The 20,312-nt window shown below is 43.0% G+C and overlaps 2 protein-coding genes across 3 annotated transcripts in view; one reads left to right on the plus strand and one right to left on the minus strand.

Annotated features, from left to right (window-relative positions):
- The window catches only part of XRCC6 (X-ray repair cross complementing 6), a 223,278-nt gene extending 208,539 nt beyond the window's left edge, over positions 1-14,739 (minus strand). The window contains exon 1 of one of the 2 annotated variants that reach the window (XM_089687719.1): positions 14,721-14,739. The gene's annotated coding sequence lies outside the window, so the exon portion shown is untranslated. Of the gene's footprint in view, positions 1-14,439; positions 14,563-14,720 lie in introns of those variants that run through there. The other variant, XM_089687718.1, reaches the window with a different exon arrangement.
- DESI1 (desumoylating isopeptidase 1) overlaps positions 14,551-20,312 on the plus strand; it is a 65,262-nt gene continuing 59,500 nt past the window's right edge. The window contains exon 1 of the mRNA XM_089687720.1: positions 14,551-14,861. Coding sequence (XP_089543846.1) covers positions 14,771-14,861 — 91 coding nt within the window. The 5' untranslated portion in view covers positions 14,551-14,770. The remainder of the gene's footprint in view (positions 14,862-20,312) is intronic.

Here is a 20,312-nt window from a genome sequence, read left to right on the forward strand (position 1 = left end):
CCCAAGGTGGGACTGTTTTAAGAACCTTGGGAGTGTGCCTTTGCCTAGCTACAAGACATCTTTTAACTAGGGAGTCGTCTGCTAACCTGCGGTCCAAGAACACTGATAAGGCCGCCACCTGCACCTTCAAGGTGCTGGTAGCTAAACCTCTGTCTACTCCAGCCTGCAAGAAATCCAGCACTACTGGGATGGAAACACCCCGACCTTCCAGATCTAGTCTTCCAGCAGTGGAAAGGTCTCCATACCTTGGGAGTAAAACCTCTTAGTACAGAGTTTTCTGCTGCACAGAAGAGTATCAATCACTTTTTCTGAACACCCTTTAGATCTAAGAATCCTCCTGCCAGCCCCCAAGCCGTCGAGCAGAAGAGGCGAGGACTGGGATGGTGAACAGGCCCCTGAAGATCTGGTCGATATGGAAGAATCCAAGAAGAGGAAATTGACAGACATTGGAATCGAAATCCAACTCCTCTTGACTAATATGGAGCTATGAGAATGATTTGACAGCACTCAGACATTTTCCGGAAAACCTCCGGAAACCTTCCGGAAGGATCACCAGTGGGGGAAATGCATAGGCCAGACTGACTGAAGTCCCAAATCTGAGTCAATGCATCAGACTTCTGTGCCAGCGATTCCTTTTCTAAGGCAAATAGGTTCCGCACTTTCCTGTTCTTGCCTGAGGCGAACAGGTCTATCTTTGGAAAACCCCATCGGGCTGTGACACTTCCATATTCAACCCCCATTCCCCCTGTCTCACTGGATTCCGACTGAGATAATCAGCCAGGGCATTGTCCATACCCCTAAGATGAGCTACCCTCAGGAAATACAAACAACCCTCGGCCCAAAGCAGAATTTCCCAAGCCAGAGACAGTTCCTCCCTGTCTGTTCAAATAGGCTACTGTAGTGGCGACGTCTGAAAAACCTAGGTCATCTCTGACCCGGACAACTCCTGAAAATTATCTTAGGGGGAAATTTACAGCCAGCAGCTCTTTGCAGTTGGAGGATGCCTCTACCAGATCTGGGCCCCAAACATTTTGAGCATGAAGAGAACCCGTATGCTCCCCCAAACCTAGGAACTGGCGTCCATGGTAATTTTCACTGGGTCCTTTTGAGCCCACGGGCACCCCCTTTCTAAATTCTGAGGGTCGACCCACCAATCTAGACCCAGAGAACCATTCTGCAGAAGATTCACCACAGTGTCTAGAGAGCTATGTTTGTGGTCCCATGAAGCCAGCAGAAAAGCTTGAAGCTGGGCCCAGGGGACCCCAGGAATAGCTGCCGTCATCAGTCCGAGAACACACACAATCCCCTTTAGTGAAAAATTTGATGTTGATCTCGCAGGTTCTGGAAAAAGGAAACCAGCTTTTGAACTTTATGGTCCATGATGAAAATTTTCTGAGACAGAATCCACTCTGCAGCCAAGGAATTCCACAGACTGGGCTGGAACCATGTTGAACGTGCCTAAATTGACCATCCAGTCTAGGGACCTCAGTTCTGAGGCCACTAGATCCAGATCCAAATCTCAGCTTTTTTATTGACTGGGAAAATATTAAAAAGTCGTCCAAGTAAGGGATAATGGAAATGGAGACACAAAGTTGCCATCACATCCACCAAGTTCTTTGTGAAGACCCTCGGGACTGCCAAGAGACCAAAAGGGAGCGCTTAAAATTGCCAATGATGCAATCCTTGACTAGAGCAGATAGTAAAACTCAGGTATTTTTGATGAGATTTGTGAATGGGCACGTGCAGATTAGGGTCCTGCAAATCAAAGATTTCTCACTGTGTAGATATTTTCTATCCAGAACCGTTTATATAAGAAAAATCTGTTTAACCTTTTCAAATTGATGATCATTCTGAAGCTACCAGACATCTTTCTGACCAGAAATACATGAGAGTAAAATTCCCTGAAGTGCTGGTCTGCCGAAACTTCGTATCCCTCTCTTTTGGTCTGAACAACAAAAGGACTTGCCTCCTTTTACCCCAGTCCTGGCGTCATTTATCTGACTTGGTGATGTCATCTCGAGAGGCAAACAAAGCTCCCCCCTTGCCTTTGTTAAAAGACCAACACTTCTTGCCAGACTGGGACCTTTTGAAATTGAATTGGGTCTTAGCTTGCTAGCCCCTAAAGGAACCCTTGCCTTGAAAATTCTTTTTTGACAGGGAACGGGACAAAATGCCTGAAGCCCTGATCCAAATAGCAGATCACGGCAGACCACAAGGCCTAGACTTGGAGGATAGATTCCCCCCCTCCTCCCCCTCCCAAATGTTAAGCCAAATAGCTCTGCAGGCTGAATTTAAGAGTGCAGTAGCTCTAGCTGTAGCCCTAACACCCTCTGTTGCCGCATCCACTAAAAAAAGCTACCGACTTGGAAGTAAGCGGAAGGGCCTCACATACTTGAGATACCAGGGTATCGGAGGACAAAAATTCATCCAGCTTATCCAGCCAGACATCCAAGGTTCTGACCAGACAAGTAGAGGCTAGGGCTGGCCCTAAAGAGAAAGCTAAAGCCTCCCAAGCTTTTTTCAAGAGGGATTCTGCTTTTCTATCCATTTAGTCCTTGAAGACTCCCGAGTCCTCAAAGGATAAATCCAAATCCTTTGAAACCTGGGAAAGGGGAGCGTCTAACCTGGGACACTTAAAAAAAAAAAAAAAATATATATATATATATATTTCTTCCAGGGTAAAAACGGAAAACTTCATTTATGGCCCTTAGAAAGAAATAACTTATTTTCTGGATCCTTCCATTCTTTAAGTATCATGTCCCTAAGAGAATTATGCACAAGGAAGGTTCTTCTTTTCTTTAAGACCTTAAGACCTCTGTACATAACATTCTAGACAGATTGGGGGGGGGGGGGCAAATCTTTCTCAATCTGTTCAGACGCATAAATGGCCTTCAACAATTGATCAGTTTCCTCCACTAGAAACAAAAATCTACTAGCATAGCCTTCTTGCATATCTTTGCCATCCTCCTCCTCTGAATTCAACTCCCCTGATGAATGAGGAGACCCCTCCTTATCCTCAGATTCATAAACCCCCAGAGCGCCAACCTGAGCATCGAAAGATGGCAAATCATGGAAGTGCGATCACTAGGAGGGGGAAAGCCTGTGAAATAGAAGGAGCATCTGAGATAGTAGATCTGACGGAACAGAAATAATTTTGGCCCGCATAGAATGCATGAAATTCGTAATGAAGGAAACTGAATCTGAACCACCAACATAGAGAATACATTTCTCACAAACGTCAGGGCATGCTCCTAATGAGACGATGGATGGTGTCATGGAGTATTATAAGTTTATAAGATTCCGTGATAGCGAACCTAATCCATCTAGCTATGGTGGATTTGGATGCTCTGGAACCTTTCCTTGCTCCTGCAAAAAGTACAAAAAGGGAATCCGAACTCCTAAATTCTTGGGATCTACTACGATAGACCAGAAGGCTTCTTTTCACATCAAGCAAATTCAATCTTTCTTCCTACTGCTGGGAAAAGAACAGAAAGTCGGTAGGACTATATCCTGAGACCTATGAAAGGCGGAGGACACCTTAGGGAGAAAACCTGGATCTGTTTTGAGCACAACCCTGTCTTCAAAAACAGTCAGATAGGGCTCCCTAATGGAGAGTGCCTGTAACTCACTTACCCTACGGGCTGACGCGATTGCTGCCAAAAAAATGTTTTTTAAAGTCAAAAATTTTATAGAAGATTTTGCCAGAGGTTCAAAAGGGACAGGAGGACCAAAGCCTTTAGGACTAGGGACAGATCCCAAACTGGACAGGACCCGACCTTTACTGGGACCTGAAGAAAAATACTGAGGGCCGATGCCTGCACTTTTAAGGTGCTGACCAAGAACCACCGATCCGCCCCTTCCTGAAAGAAATCTAAAACTGCTGGAATATCTGGAGGGCCCCGCCGTTTACTTAACAACCAGAAGTTAAATTTCTTCCAGACCTTCGCATAAATAGCTCTGGTTACTGGTTTATGGCAGTTTACTAAAGTTTTTATTACGGTGTCTGAAATCCCCTGAGCTTTCAGCAGTTGCTCTTCAGAAACCATGCAGCCAACTTTAGGGTTCTGATCCAAGGATGTAGAACAGGACCTTGAGAGATCAGATCCTCCCTCTCTGGAAGTGGGAATGGGGGAGCTGAGATAAGGCTCTGCAGCAGAGAAAACCAGGGTCACTTTGGCCAGAATGGTGCCACCAGAATGAGATCTGTCTTTTCTATCAAAAACTTCTCCAGGACCGCTGGGATCAGTTTCACTGGAGGGATTGCATAAGATTGAAATCCCACGTGCTTGTCAGGGCGTCCACTCCCAAGACCTGCTCTCGTGGATTTAGGGAAAATAACCAGCTAACCTTCCTATGAATTCTTGTACTGTACCGCGCTCCAATATTATCAACCTTTGTGATTGACCTTTTTTGATTGTGTGAATTTCTTAATATACCACCTATAATCCAATCATTACTTACTTCTATGGTGCTTAAATATACAATTAACATAAATTCATTTATAAATGTGAATTAAAAAATTATATGTGATTATAACAAATATTAATAAAAAATTTATGAAAAATTGGAATGTCAATTCTATGTGAATGAAAATAAAAAATTAATAAAATATTAATAAAAAATGGGAATGTCAATTATTTTCTTTGAATTTGAGATGGTGTAGTTATTCAATTTAGTTAATGTGATGAGTCTGTGTTCGCAGCTTGAACCTCTCCCTCCTGTCTCCTCAGCTCAGCCTTCTCAATTGTGCTTTCTTCACTGGCTGCTTTGTTTATTCCTCCATATACGGAACATGCAGAGAAGGGAAAAGAAACATAGTGTCTTATCAGGGATATAAGTGATTTATTGCTCTTTGATCTCCCACTCACATTGTGTAAATGTAAATAGAGCTTTGCATACAATGTATCCAGATCCTGCTTCAGACAGCCTGGCTGGTGTGTTTGTTTTCAGTAAATATACTCGCCATTCCTCTGTGGATGCGTGATAACGTCACCGCCCCTCCCGACGTTATCACGCATCCACAGAGGAATGGCGAGTATATTTACTGAAAACAAACACACCAGCCAGGCTGTCTGAAGCACGATCTGGATACATTGTATGCAAAGCTCTATTTACATTTACACAATGTGAGTGGGAGATCAAAGAGCAATAAATCACTTATATCCCGGATAAGACACTATGTTTCTTTTCCCTTCTCTGCATGTTCCGTATATGGAGGAATAAACAAAGCAGCCAGTGAAGAAAGCACAATTGAGAAGGCTGAGCTGAGGAGAGAGGAGACAGGAGGGAGAGGTTCAAGCTGCGAACACAGACTCATCACATTAACTAAATTGAATAACTACACCATCTCAAATTCAAAGAAAATAATTGACATTCCCATTTTTTATTAATATTTTATTAATTTCATTCACATAGAATTGACATTCCAATTTTTCATTAATTTTTTATTAATATTTGTTATAATCACATATAATTTAATTCACATTTATAAATGAATTTATGTTAATTGTATATTTAAGCACCATAGAAGTAAGTAATGATTGGATTATAGGTGGTATATTAAGAAATTCACACAATCAAAAAAGGTCAATCACAAAGGTTGATAATATTGGAGCGCGGTACAGTACAAGAATTCATAGTTTATATTTATACACCTAGAGAGGGTGTAATTAGTGCCTAGCGATCTAATATTTAATAAATATTCACTTAAGCACACAATTAACACTAATAATAGAGTAAGTTAACTCCTGGTGGCTCACAAAAAACTATTCTATTAAAACAGCTAACCTTCCTGTTCTCCTGGAATCGGCCTCCGGTATGCCCCACCTGAATGTTATGCTTGAAAACACCTCTTGGGTGAGAGACCATTCCTCCTGACTGACTGGCCACCAACTTAGGAAGTCCGCTAGGGAGTTTTGTGACCCTTTCAGATGAATGGCAGAAACCGAAAGCAGATTTCGCTCGGCCCAGGATAGAATGCTGCCTATAATCTCCTGCAGAGAGGGGCTTTGTGTGCCCCTCTGCTTGTTGATATACGCCACTGTAGCCATATTGTCTGACCGGATTTGTAGGCGACGGTCCAATAGCTTTGTTCCGAAGGCATCTAATGCCCTTTGGACTGCTATAAGTTCTCTCTGATTCGAGGATCTCTGAGACTCCTTCCGAGACCACAACCCCTGGGCCGCCATATTGCCTAGATGGGCTCCCCAAACATAACTGCTGGCATCAGTTGTAATAATGAGCAGAGAAGGCTGGTTCCATTCGAGACCCCTGGCCAGATTGACTTCTTTCCGCCACCACCAGAGGGATCTCTTGACCCTGGATGGGAGCTGGACTGCTAGATCTAAGGTAGACCTGTCTCCATTCCAAATATTCAGAAGAAAAGCCTGAAGAGGCCGCTGGTGGAGTCTTGCCCACGGGACCACCGGGAAACGAAGTCATGAGACCCACTGCCCTTGAAACCTTATCGACACCGACAGATTGCATTGCAACTCTGCTAGTGTCTGATCTATCTTGAGAAATTTTTCCCAAGGAAAGAAGATTTTCTCTTGCACTGAAGAGATCTCGTATCCCAGATAGATCACTCTCTGGGAGGGAGTTAAACATGACTTGTCCCCGTTTATGAGCCAGCCCAGGCTCCGAAGGAAAACCTGAGCCATCTGCAGATCTTCTGCAAACTGCTGGTGAGATTTGTCCACAAAGAGAAGGTCATCCAGATAAGGAACGGTGGTAATGGACTTCATCTTTAGGGAAACTAAGGCCTCCGCCAGCACCTTCGTAAACATTCTTGGAGCCGAGGCTAGCCCAAAAGGGTAGAGCCCGACACTGCCAGTGGAGGATCTGTGAACCCATATTTACCGCTATTCTCAGGTATTTCTGACTAGCCTGACGAATGGGAATATGGAAATAAGCATCCCTCAGTTCTAACGTGGCCATAAAACAACCTTGGAAAAGGATGTTTTTTACAAAGAAGATCGATTCCATCCTGAAGTGCTTTTGTACTTCAGTAATCTATTAAGGAGCGCAGGTTTAAAATTAGGCGAAACTTGCCTGAGGGCTTTCCCACTACAAATAAGTGGGAATAACATCCCTTTCTCTGCTCGCTCTGAAGGACTTGAACCACCAAAGTCTCCAATTAGGTCACGCAGAGCTTGTGCCCCATTTCAGTCTTTGGGAAGATAGGTTACCAGAAATCTGGCAGGGGGACAGGAGTCGAACTCTAACCCATACCCCCTATTATATCTAAAATATAGAGGTCCGCGGAGATTGAAGACCACTGAGGGAGAAAGGTCCCCAGTCTTCCTCCCACTGGGACGCTCACGTCATTGAGGCTTGGAGGGGCCTAGAGGAGGATTGAATATAATCCCCCCTGTGACAATCGTGGTGTCAGACCCCTGACCTTGTCACCAAACTCGTGACCGAAGGACTAGCCAATCTGAAACCATGATGTCACGTGCGTAACAATGCCATACCCAGTTGCACCTGCACAATGATTTTCCAGCTAATGGACCACCAATCGATGTACCGGCAGCCTGAATGCGATTGGTACTGGGTCAGGTTAATTACACAATTAACCCTTCACACTGCCACCACCTTTTTGTACAGAGAAAGAGGAAACTCGGCAATATCAGCTATAACACTATAAGGATTGAGATATTCGTCTGTATAGCACGGTCACTGCAGACAGGTTATACAGAGGGTTAAACAAACACAGTAGCGCTCTTTTAGAGGCAGGAATTCGTAAGTTGCAATAAAGAGCTATAGAAACAGTTCAACACTTTCTGAAGGAAAGATTTATTACAAAAAGGTGCAATAAAAATATTTACAGAAAAAAGATGTAACCAATATATATTGAGAACAATAGCACAGCAAAGAGGTAACAGAAAAGAGGTTAAAGGGTTAAAGTACTTGCCAATCAGCCTTGGGTTTGCAGATCAAATTTCAGAGCAAAAGGGCACATCTCCCAGGTTGGTTCTGATGTTAAAAGGGAGAATTCTTCAACTTTTTCTCTTAGGCCTGACAGCCCATTTTGTAGTCCCCCAGTAGGAGGTGTCTCTGAAGTCAAGGACCAATGCCTCGTTTAGGGAGAGATTGTCTGGGCAGATACCTAAACTAGAGCCAAAATCTCTCATAGTTCATATTTTGCTCATAACTTTCCCTATGCACAAGTGACATTCCACCCGCGGGTAGATTCATATGCAGACACATCTGAGGAACGGTTACATATGAATACATATTTGAAGGGTTCAAGAGATGTAATTTTCTGCTGTCCTAGGTATTCCAGTCAGGGAGTATGACCTATCAAACTGTTTGTCTTCTTGTGGACAATCTGAAGATAGGCCTGGTTTTTATGTAAGTCTCTCATATTCCAGGATATGAGACATAGGGGAAAAAATGGATTTTAAAAGTGTTATTTAGTCTCTACTCCTCTGGTATGTTTTTGAACTCAGGGAAAGGCTTGGGTTATCTTTTTACTCAGATTACTCAGCTTCTTTGGACAGCGAGGCCACAGCTCCCTTGGGGGTTTTATAGCTCGGGCTCCTTGCTGTGCTCTGGCCTCGTGTGAGACTGCCAACACACAGGTCATATGTCACTGTGACTGAACAGAGAGGAAGAATGAGGGGAATATGTTTGTACAAGATGGAGGATCCTTTGCCAAGATGGAGGTTGGAGCCAAAATGGTTGAACCGCATCCATCTCTGTGGCATGATTGCTACACCCCCCTTTTCCCCTATTTTTGTGTCCCGTCCAATGTTTTTTGGGCTGACCATCCTTAATGTGCTGTACCTGCAATTTTGGACGAAAAACCTAACTGGGGTAAGATTTCTTTTTACTCTCAGGAAAAGCTCTCTGTCGGCCGTACGCTCTAAAGCTTCCTCTAGTTCCAGACCAAAAAGGTTGTCATCTGAAAAGGGCAAAACTCAGAGACACAGCTTAGATGCTGAATCCCCTGTCCAGGTTTTTAACCATAAGGCCGGCCTAGCTAAGTTTACCAAAGCCAAAGTCCTTGCGGCTAGCTTCACGGATTCTGCCAAGGCATCCGTGAGAAAACCTATCGCCTTAAACCGTAAAGGAAAGGATTTTAAGATCTGCTGCCTGGAGGTTCCTGCTGCCAAGTGAGTCTGCAACTGGGTAAGCCATCACTCGAGGTTTCTGGCTACACAGGTGGCCGATAGAGCCGGCTTAAGGCTAATAGATGAGGTTTCCCTTGCTCTGGATAAGGGGGCATCCAATCTTGGGACCTTATTCCAAGGTTGGGACCCATCCTCGTCGAAAGGAAATCTTTTTAAACTCCCTGAAAAAAAGGGCTTCCTTTCAGGGTTTTCCCACTCCTGCTTAATGGTATCAACCAGGGAGCTGTGGACCGGAAAGACCCTATTCTTCTTGGCATGAAGACCCTGATACATGAGTTCATGCTTAGATAAACTTCCTCCTCTTCAATCTCTAAGGTTTTCTAGATAGCCTTCAGGAGGTCATCCACATCTTCCAGGGCCAACTTGTACCTGGAACTTCTGGAGGCGCTAGTTTCTTCCTCATTGTCCGCTTCTGAACCCGCCTGAGAAGAAGCAAGGGACCAAGGGTCCTCTTCCGGAACCTCCTGCCTTGCTGATACTGCCGTAGCGACCGACTGGGTCCAAGGGCCCAGCGGTGCCTGCATTCTATCCAGCAGGGATCTGAAGGATTGGAATGTAGCTGTCATGTCATCTTTAATAGAGGTGAGAACTTTGTGACAGGCTGTAAAAGACTCATCTTTACCTAGGCTATCTACACAAGTGCAGCATAAGGGCTTTTCACAAGTAGAACCCAATTGAACCACGCACACTGCACACTCCTTCTTTGGGGTCTGACTCTGGGTCCTGTCCTGGGTCTTAACCTAAGCAAAAAAAAAAAAAACAGAATAAGAAGGACCCTCAGCCCTAATCTTCTTCCACACACCCTGTGCTAGGGGAGAATGTGAAGTGTGCCCCACCATCACCTGCCCTCAGAGACTGGGAAAACAATCACCCACCCCCCCAGGAGTCAGCAAGAGGGACTGTTCCCGAGCCTACCTGAGAGGAGCCGGTGCCAGAACCAGGGTTCGGTTGCTGTGACGAGCCAGCTTCCATCAGGTCCCGTTTGGCGTGGTCCGCAGCCTCTGCTGGGCTTCAAAACGCCCCACCACCCGCCCGATCTGGATGCCTGCGCCTCTTCTATGGAGACCGGAACCAGCGTCTCCAGGTGCCCGCTGATGACGTCACTGCACTTCCTGCTTCTGGAATGCATAGCCACATCCCCATAAGTCGCACCTGGTCCTCCTTCCGTCCGGCACCCTGCACAGCCAGAGAAGGGGAGGAAGGGCTCCCTAGGCTCCTGGGGGAACGGATGCTCCGGGCTCACCAGCGGTCCCTCCACTGAGGCCTTAAGGCGCTCCGACCCGCAGCCCCACTCCACTCACCATGAAGGGATTGCGTCGGGAGAGGAGGTAAGCTACACATGGGAGTTTATACTCTTCCAGGACCCCCAAGAGTGCAGAGACCCCTCAGGCTCCTGAACGTGTATCCTTCTGGATCAGGAAACACTAAAAACTGAGGATGGAGGCCTGCCTTTAAGGCATGGGGATTACGTGTTTCCTGACCTGGAGGGAGGAACTCTACGTCTCAAGGGGCTGTCCTGGAAGAAAAATTAATTACCCATATTCTTATCCGAAACAAATCAAATTATCTTGTCTAGGAGACAGGGAGATCTGATAGAGGAGGATTACTAGGACAGTGAAGGAGACCCAGACCCACTGGACAGCATTACCATCTCACTACAGTCCATTTTAAGGGACCCATGCTATATGAGACCTTACTTAGCGGTTTGGTCATATACATAAGGTGAGAGCACAACTGGTGGAGGTGAACACATACTGGTTTGAATACATTACATAAGGTGAACTAAGAAGCATTCCATTTCTACATAATAGTGGATGGAAAAAAAACCACAGATCCTGCATGGACACTTATTTAATAAATTATGTGATAGATGATTTAAAGTTGTTTACTTACTGATAGTGGAGCGCAGAACTACATTGTTGTTCTCATATTCTTCTCAGAAAGAGGTCAAATGTGTTCCTAGATCGGCAAGTATCACTGACGGGAGAGACCTGTGTATAAAAACACAGGTCTCTCTCCTGCCAGCAGTAACATACTGCTGTGTATTTCTCTGCAAAGCAGAGGAATACACAGCAGTATGTTTCTCCAGTAAAACAGCACACAGTTAACCCTTTGATCACCCCAGATGTTAACCCCATTCTGCCCAGTGTCATTAGTACAGCGTCAGTGCATTTTATTAGTACTGATCACTGTATAAGTGTCACTGGGATCTCAGTGGCAGTTAGTTCCCCCCAGTGTCAGAATGCACACCGCAGTCCCAGAGTCCCGCTATAAGTCACTGATCGCCATTATTAGTATAAAAAAAAAATGTTTAAAAGAATTCCAGTATATATACACCGCCATTTGTAGACGCTATAAAACTTTCACAAACAAATCAATTTACATGTATTGGGATTTGTTTTTTGCAAATAGATGTAGCAGAATAAAATTTGTCCTAAATTAATGGCGAAATTTGATTTTTTTTTTTTTCAAAATGGTCAGTTTTTTTTGTTTATAAAATTCTCTTCTAACATTCTGCTAAACTTTGTGATTTGCATAGTACTGCTTGGACCTTGAAGGAGACACTCCCCGGAAGCTTGTCCTCAAAATTGTATGTTAGTGCAAATAAAAAAAGTATCACGGACAGTACTCAATTGTTTCATTTGTTTATAAAAAAAACAAATGCACAGGTGATCAAATGCCACCAAAAGAAAGCTCTATATGTGGGGGAAAAAATTACATAAATTTCATTTAAGTACAGTGTTGCATGACTGCGCAATTGTCAATTAAAGAAACAGCACCGTGTCAAAAAAATGGCCTTGTCAGGAAGTGGGGTAAATTCTCTGGAGGGCAAGTGGCTAATAAAACAGCTCAAAATGTGGTGTTTTCCACATACATGTACTGTAGGAAACCAGTAAATCTATTTCTAGAAATATATTGAGCAATGTTTCCATTATTTCTGTATAATTTACTGATTCCATTGCACAGCTGCATATAATAGAAAGTGAAAATTTAAACACTAGGAACTACTTCTTGCAACATAGTATCAAGCATTGCAGAAAAGAAAAGCATATTGAGTAACAAGTCATTACAGGTACATCTCAATAATTTAGAATATCAAAAAGTTAAATTTATTTCAGGGAGGGCTTTCACATGGACGTTTCGATCTGGTTTGCTTACCCGTTTTTCAGGGGGACTCGATTGGAACCTCCATTCTCCTCTGTGGAGTGGTGGATGTAAATGGACATGTGTCCGTTTAAACCCACCAACATCCAAACCGCCAAAAAGGGACGGATGGGGACACAGAGCTGTCATCCACTTGTTCAGTGGGGATCAGTGGAAAGATCCCCCACTGTGCCTGCAGATCCGATAAACGAGTCCATTCCATGTGAAAAGGACCTTAATTCAATTCAAAAATTGAAACTCATTATATAGCTTCATTACACACAGAGTGATATATTTCAAGCATTTCTTTTATTTTTGAGGATTATGGCTTTCAGCTAGTGAGAACCCAAAATTCAGTATCTCAGAAAATTAGAATACAGAAGACCAATAAAAAAAATTGATACAGACATGTTGACTTACTGAAAAGTACATACAGTATATTATGCTTTTGTCAATGGCTGTCTTCTGGACAACTGTCAGCAGTCTTCCTCATGATTGTGTAACCTACTGAACCAGACAGAGACCATTAAAGGCTCAGGAAACCTTTACAGGTGTTTTGAGTTAATTAGCTGATTAAAGTGTGACACCATGAGTCTACTTTATGGAACATTTCCACAATATTCTAATTTTCTGAGTGTTAATAAATCTAAATTATGATTCGGCACTTATATTGATGGCAAGCTTGCAAAATATTTGGTTTTTATGATTAGTCATAATTAATATTAATATGTGTGAATGGTCTTTTGACAAATGGTAGTATTACAATTCTTCAATTATAGTTGAGACCAAAAGATATACAAGTTAAGCTGAGACAGTATATATGGGTAAGTTAGCTGAGACAGCTATACCAGCTGAAGGCTGAGTATACTATATTTAGGCTGGTAGTATATTTCAAGGTTATTAGGAAGACTCATTACATTATGTATTTTAATAGTATTTGTGTGTATTTAGTATACGTTTCTAACATTGATACATATATATTTTAGTGATTATACATTGATATGTTCTTAAGTTATATTATTCTTTAAATATATAGCTGAGGGTTCATCAGCATACATATGTTCCTGTCCATCAAACATCATATGTATAGCATCCCTTCCTTATATGAAATGGCTTTGCTAAGCAGTAATAATTTCCATAGAAGGTATTAAGATCACTAACTATGACATACATTTGCCTCATAAAAAACCATGGGACAACGGACAAGAAGGAACTCACTCGGACTCACACGCTAATACTGACATTCTAACACACACATGGCTGTTCATAAGAACTTTCTGAGATGCTGGAACAGGTGCTGCAAGACAAGAGATCATCATTAACGTCACTTTCGTCTTCTTTCTCGGACTCTGTGTTGTACAAGACAAGATCACATGAAGGACAGTACAGCACATGGCCGTACTTCAATACCTAAAAATGGTGACTTTATCTTTAAATGTTTGCTTGTTATTTCTACTGTAGTTTTATCTACATGGAACTGTTCATAATACACTTTACATTGTTATTTTACACCATTGTGTGATAGAATAAAATCACACTTCATTTTTTATTTCAATGGCACTTTCATTCATAATCGCCTCAAGACACTAGAAGAAGTATTATATGTGTCTAAAAATACAACACTGAGATACTGAATTTTGGGTTTTCATTAACTGTAAGCCATAATCATCAAAATTAAAAGACAAATGCTTGAACTATATCACTCTGTGTGTAGTGAATAAATATAGGCGTTTCACTTTTTGAAGTACTGAAATAAATTAACTTTTTGATATTCTAATTTATTGCGATGCACCTGTATGTGTATACAAATATACTGACACCTAGTGAGAGTGTTGAGCATTGCAGCCAATAATCCCCATAAGCAGTTCAGCAAGCCCCCAGAAAGTGAAGAGAAATCCCCCAAAATAGACAGAATACAAAATCCACACAATTTTAACTCTTCACTTCTCTATCCAAATCTAAATAAAATGCCGCTCAGAAGGGATTCGCTACAATGACATCAAACACCTAGATTACATTTCTCCTGCTGCAGCAGTTCAGTCATGCAGTACAGAGCACACTAGGAACTGCAATTCTTCAGCAGCTTTACAGACACTATCTATACTATTACATTAGAACCATCCGGTAGAACAAAGTTCATTCCCACTAGCCAGCCACTCACTCGCTACGTTCCACTTTCCACACCGGAATAAAAAAAACTTCCTGAACCCCGCGCTTTACGTCATCAGAGAGCGCCTGTGTATTATGGGCGGGGCATGATGTGTCAGCAGGTTTGCTAGCTACACTCCTGGCCTCTCATAAGCGATGACAAAGCAAATGGGCGTGTCTTTTTCCAAGTTGGAATGGGTGCCCGTGGTGAGCGTGGGCCGGAAGAGTTAGGCGTGCCTGTGATTGGCTGGAATCACCGCAGTGGGCGTGAACAGTGAGGGCTGTCAGTGTTACCTGGTTGTCATACGGAGCTTCCTGGGGTTCGGTGACAGAAGAGTCCCGGCATGGAGTCCGCTCAGGGTCCTCATTCCGTCCGGTTGTACGTGTATGACCTGTCCCGCGGCTTGGCTCGGCGCCTTAGTCCTGTCATGCTGGGTAAGCTTCACTTCATGGAATTGTGTGAGATGGGCAGGCAGAGGGGGTCTGTCAGTGCTGTGCTTGTACTCGGTACGGGGGGCCATAGATGACTGCTTGTCTCCTATGACTTTGTAGGCCCGATACTGCCGACCACAGGGATCATTATCACTGACATATATAGACTGGCCTGGACTCGACGTACAGTGTAAGGGCATAGAAAATCCATCTGCGGGCTATCCCATCATTTCCTCTATATGACACTTACCAATCGAAGTCTGAAGTCGGGGACATACTAAAAGGAATGACAGAATGGAATGCCCATAGACCGTAATGGGGTAGAAGGGAATGCCCATAGACCGTAATGGGGTAGAAGGGAATGCCCATAGACTGTAATGGGGTAGAAGGGAATGCCCATAGGCCGTAATGAAACAAGGGAATGCCCATTGACTGTAAAGGAACAGTAGGGAATGCCCATAGGCGATAATGGAATAGAAGGGAATGCCCATAGACCGTAATGGAACAGAAGGGAATGACCATTGACCGTAAAGGAACAGAAAGGAATGCCCATAGACCGTAATGGAACAGAAGGGAATGCCCATTGACCGTAAAGGAACAGTAGGGAATGCCCATAGGCAATAATGGAATAGAAGGGAATGCCCATAGACCCTAATGGAACAGAAGGGAATGCCCATAGGCGATAATGTAACAGAAGGGAATGCCCATAGGCGATAACGTAACAGAAGGGAATGCCGATAGACCATAATGGGGTAGAAGGGAATGCCCATAGACCATAATGGGGTAGAAGGGAATGCCCATAGACCGTAATGGGGTAGAAGGAAATGCCCATAGACCGTAATGGGGTAGAAGGGAATGCCCAAAGACCGTAATGGGGTAGAAGGAAATGCCCATAGACCGTAATGGGGTAGAAGGGAATGCCCAAAGACCGTAATGGGGTAGAAGGGAATGCCCAAAGACCGTAATGGGGTAGAAGGGAATGCCCAAAGACCGTAATGGGGTAGAAGGGAATGCCCATAGACTGCAATGGAATAGAAGGGAATGCCCAATGACCGAAATGGAACAGAAGGGAGTGCCCATAGGTGATAATGGAACAGAAGGGAGTGCCCATAGGCGATAATGGAACAGAAGGGAATGCCCATAGGCGATAATGGAACAGAAGGGAATGCCCATAGGCGATAATGGAACAGAAGGGAATGCCCATAGGCGATAATGGAACAGAAGGGAATGCCCATAGACCGTAATGGAACAGAAGGGAATGCCCATAGACCGTAATGGAACAGAAGGGAATGCCCATAGACCGTAATGGAACAGAAGGGAATGCCCATAGACCGTAATGGAACAGAAGGGAATGCCCATAGACCGTAATGGAACAGAAGGGAATGCCCATAGACCGTAATGGAACAGAAGGGAATGCCCATAGACCGTTATGGAACAGAAGGTAATGCCCATAGACTGTAATGGAACAGAAGGGAATGTCCATAGGTGATAATGGAACAGAAGGGAATGCCCATAGGTGATAATGGAACAGAAGGGAATGCCCATAGACCGTAATGGAACAGAAGGGAATAACCATACACGTAATGGGTCAGAAGGGAATGCCCATAGACTGTAATGAAACATAAGGGAATGCCCATAGACAGTTATGGAACAGAAGGGAATGCCCATAGGTGATAATAGAATAGAAGGGAATGCCCATAGACTGTAATGGAACAGAAGGGAATGCCCATAGACCAGGGGTGGCTAACCTGTGGCTCTCCAGCTGTTGTGGAACTACATTTCCCATGAGGCATTGCAAAGATGGGAAGTTACTGACTTGCAGAGGCATGATGGAACTTGTAGTCCTGCAGCAGCTGCAGAGCCGCAGGTTGGCCACCCCTGCCATAGACTGTAATGGAACAGAAGGGAATGCCCATAGACCTCAATGGAACAGAAGGGAATGCCCATAGACCTCAATGGAACAGAAGGGAATGCCCATAGACCGCAATGGAACAGAAGGGAATGCCCATAGACCGCAATGGAACAGAAGGGAATGCCCATAGACCGCAATGGAACAGAAGGGAATGCCCATAGACAGCAATGGAACAGAAGGGAATGCCCATAGACAGCAATGGAACAGAAGGGAATGCCCATAGACAGCAATGGAACAGAAGGGAATGCCCATAGACAGCAATGGAACAGAAGGGAATGCCCATAGACAGCAATGGAACAGAAGGGAATGCCCATAGACAGCAATGGAACAGAAGGGAATGCCCATAGACAGCAATGGAACAGAAGGGAATGCCCATAGACAGCAATGGAACAGAAGGGAATGCCCATAGACAGCAATGGAACAGAAGGGAATGCCCATAGACAGCAATGGAACAGAAGGGAATGCCCATAGACCGTAATGGAACAGAAGGGAATGCCCATAGACCGTAATGGAACAGAAGGGAATGCCCATATTCCGTAATGGAACAGAAGGGAATGCCCATATTCTATAATGGAACAGAAGGGAATGCCCATAGACTGTAATGGAACAGAACGGAATGCCCATAGACTGTAATGGAAAACAAAATAAATAATTTGCAGGCAAATCTCAATTTTAAACATCACCACTGAATGTGGAGAGTATGTCTGGTAAAGATTTGACAGTTGAAAAATTACAATTATTTTTGACAGTTGATAAACCACAGTGTTTTTTATCAATTGAAAAATGAAAGTTGGAAAATGACAGTTATTTTTGGACAGGTTAAAAATTTGTTATTTTTTACAGTTTGGGAAATGACAGTTATTTTGGATAGTTATTAATGACAGTTGGAAAATAAGTTATTTTTGGACAGTTGGAAAATGAGTTATTAACGACAGTTGGAAAATTAGTTATTTTTGGACAGGTGGAAAGTGAGTTATTTTTGGACAGTTTTTTTAATAACTAGTATTAATAACTTTCACTATGACCGATATTAATGACAGTTGAAAAATGACAGTTATTTTTGGACAGTTGGAAAATGACAGTTATGTGACACAGATTTGTTTGCAATTATATTTTGCTTTTCCTTATATTCTATGGGCACTGTCATCCACCTTTCTTATTCCATAGAAAGCAGTGATAATCCAGTTGAATCTCAATTTTAAACATTACCACTGAATGTGGAGAGCATGTTTGCTAACATTTTTTTCCTTATATACCTAAATGGTTCTCTCTCCAGGTTGCATCTTGGTTCCCATTATACCCTATGGGCACTCTCTTGTCATTCACCTTTGTCATTCCGTAGAAAACTACTATAATCCCATAGGATTCCAATTTTTCAATCTGAAACTCTACTTGGGGAACGCATGTGGTAAAGGTGAAATTGCTATGTTTATTAGATTTCTGTGTAAATTACTTTATATTTTCTTTCCCAGTTTGGGCATTCCCTTCTGTCATTCACCTTTGTCAATCCATAGAACACAAATATAGTCCTGCTTAATCCCAATGTTAAACATCACAACTAAATTTGATGTCTGCTAAGGATTTATTTCATATGTCTAATGCTTCTGACCTCAAATCACATTTTATTTCCCATTATACTATATAGGCATTCCTTTATGTTATTCATCTGTAATTCCTGAGAAAACTGCTATAATTCCAACTAATTTAGTTTTTAGAATCTGATACTCTATTTGGGGAACACCTGTGGGCAAGGTTACATTGCTATGTTTCTCAGATTTGTGTGCAAATTAGTTTATATTTTGTTTACTGTTATATTCTATGGGCATTCCCTTCTGTCATTCACTTTTGTTATTCCATAGAAAGCAATAATAATCCCGCCTAATCTCAATTTTTAACATCACCACTGAACTTGGAGAGTATGTTTGCTAAGGATTTATGTGATATGTCTAATGTTTCTGACTCCATTATTCTCTTCTGTTCCGTTATTGTCTATGGGAATTCCATGCTGTCATTCCTTTTAGTATGTCCCCTGAAGTCCGATTAGTATAGCAGCCAAGCAACTATAATGTTCAGGAGGAATGGCCAGCTATAGCATAGTTCCCTCAGTTCAGGTTTATTTTAAAGTGTAACTAAAAGCAAACTTTGTTTTTGCCTTGGACAGAGTAGAGAGGGATTAGAGCCCCTGTCAGGTTTTCATTGCTGTCTACCCCCTGACACTGTTAGGGAGACTCACCCTCTCTATTTGTCCTGTTTATCATTAGCATCGAAAGTAAAAGAAAATAGCACATTTTCAGAAACCTAATAGTGGATAACTTTCCAATGGGGGCACTAGTTCTGGTAACAACTAGGGATTCCCTCACTTTGCCCAGATTTCCACTCTTCCTGTGTTGACCATGGGACAGGAAGTGAAGAATAATTTCCCAAACAGGGACATAGATGAAAATAAAACTTTACAGGGGTTATAATCCTCCTGTACTCTCTCCAAAATGGGGAAACATTTTGCCTTTATTTCTACTTTAAAGAGGAAAGTTTTTGTGTTTATTAAAAGTCAGCAGCTCCAAAAAACTGCCAGGGTCCAGCTCACCTGCGCTGTCCCTTTCCTTCTTCTCTCCCTGGTGCTGGCATTTCACAGCTTGCGGCTTCACAGCTGGGTGCCCGCTGCACATGCGCTAGTCGCTCTGCGCTTCCTGTTTGGTCCGACAGTCTACTGGCACCTGTGAAGCTTCCCAGGAGACCGAAGGAGGGGGGTCGAACGTCCGGCTCACTTCACCGCAGCAAACTGAGCCGGAAGTAGGAGCGGGTACCTGTCAAAAAACAGTGCACTATGTTGCATCATATAAAGCTTACTTAATTCTCAAAACTACTAAAAAATTGGTGAACATCCAATGTTATGGATACAGTATTCTAATACCGTTATAACTATGCAAGCACCTGATTTTGCTTGTGTGCCTCTATTCCATAATCTGTTCAGCCTGAGGCAAGCTACAGACGGTGCTGTGTGTCTGCACATTGTCCTGTACCTCTGAATGGCCAGCCAAAGGATGAAAACTGACCACACTGATACAGATCAGTTTCTCTTTTTTGTGTGGCCAGTTTAGAACAAGGAAGAAAGGTGACTGGCAGGATCATCCAGGTACTTCAGATGGAATAACTACATGAAAATGATAGAGACTATGGTTTATAAAATATACATATGTGAACACAGACATAGAAAAAAATATTTCGGGTATCATATACTTTAAAGTGCAATTACACTACAGTTCTCACCTGCATCCCTCGATGGAGATTTAATAGTATGTAACTTGTGCTTGCTTTTAATTCAGGTTGTCACTTCAAGCAGAACTAAACCATCCTATTCTTTACAGCCAAGGAAGCTGCCATCTTAGCCTCTGTTTGGTCTGCAGTTGCCATGGTGCTGTACATGTGATCAGCTATGACACCAGCTATTTGATGGTTTACCAGTTTAGTTAAGAGCTAACATAAGCACACTAGTAAACTGTAACAGTTATTCAAGGTACACGATGAATGTTACTGTTTTGGGA

This window comes from Staurois parvus, unplaced genomic scaffold (assembly GCF_062004578.1).
Source record: "Staurois parvus isolate SC_StPar_1 unplaced genomic scaffold, SC_StPar_1.0 ptg000436l, whole genome shotgun sequence".
Lineage (NCBI taxonomy): Eukaryota > Metazoa > Chordata > Amphibia > Anura > Ranidae > Staurois > Staurois parvus.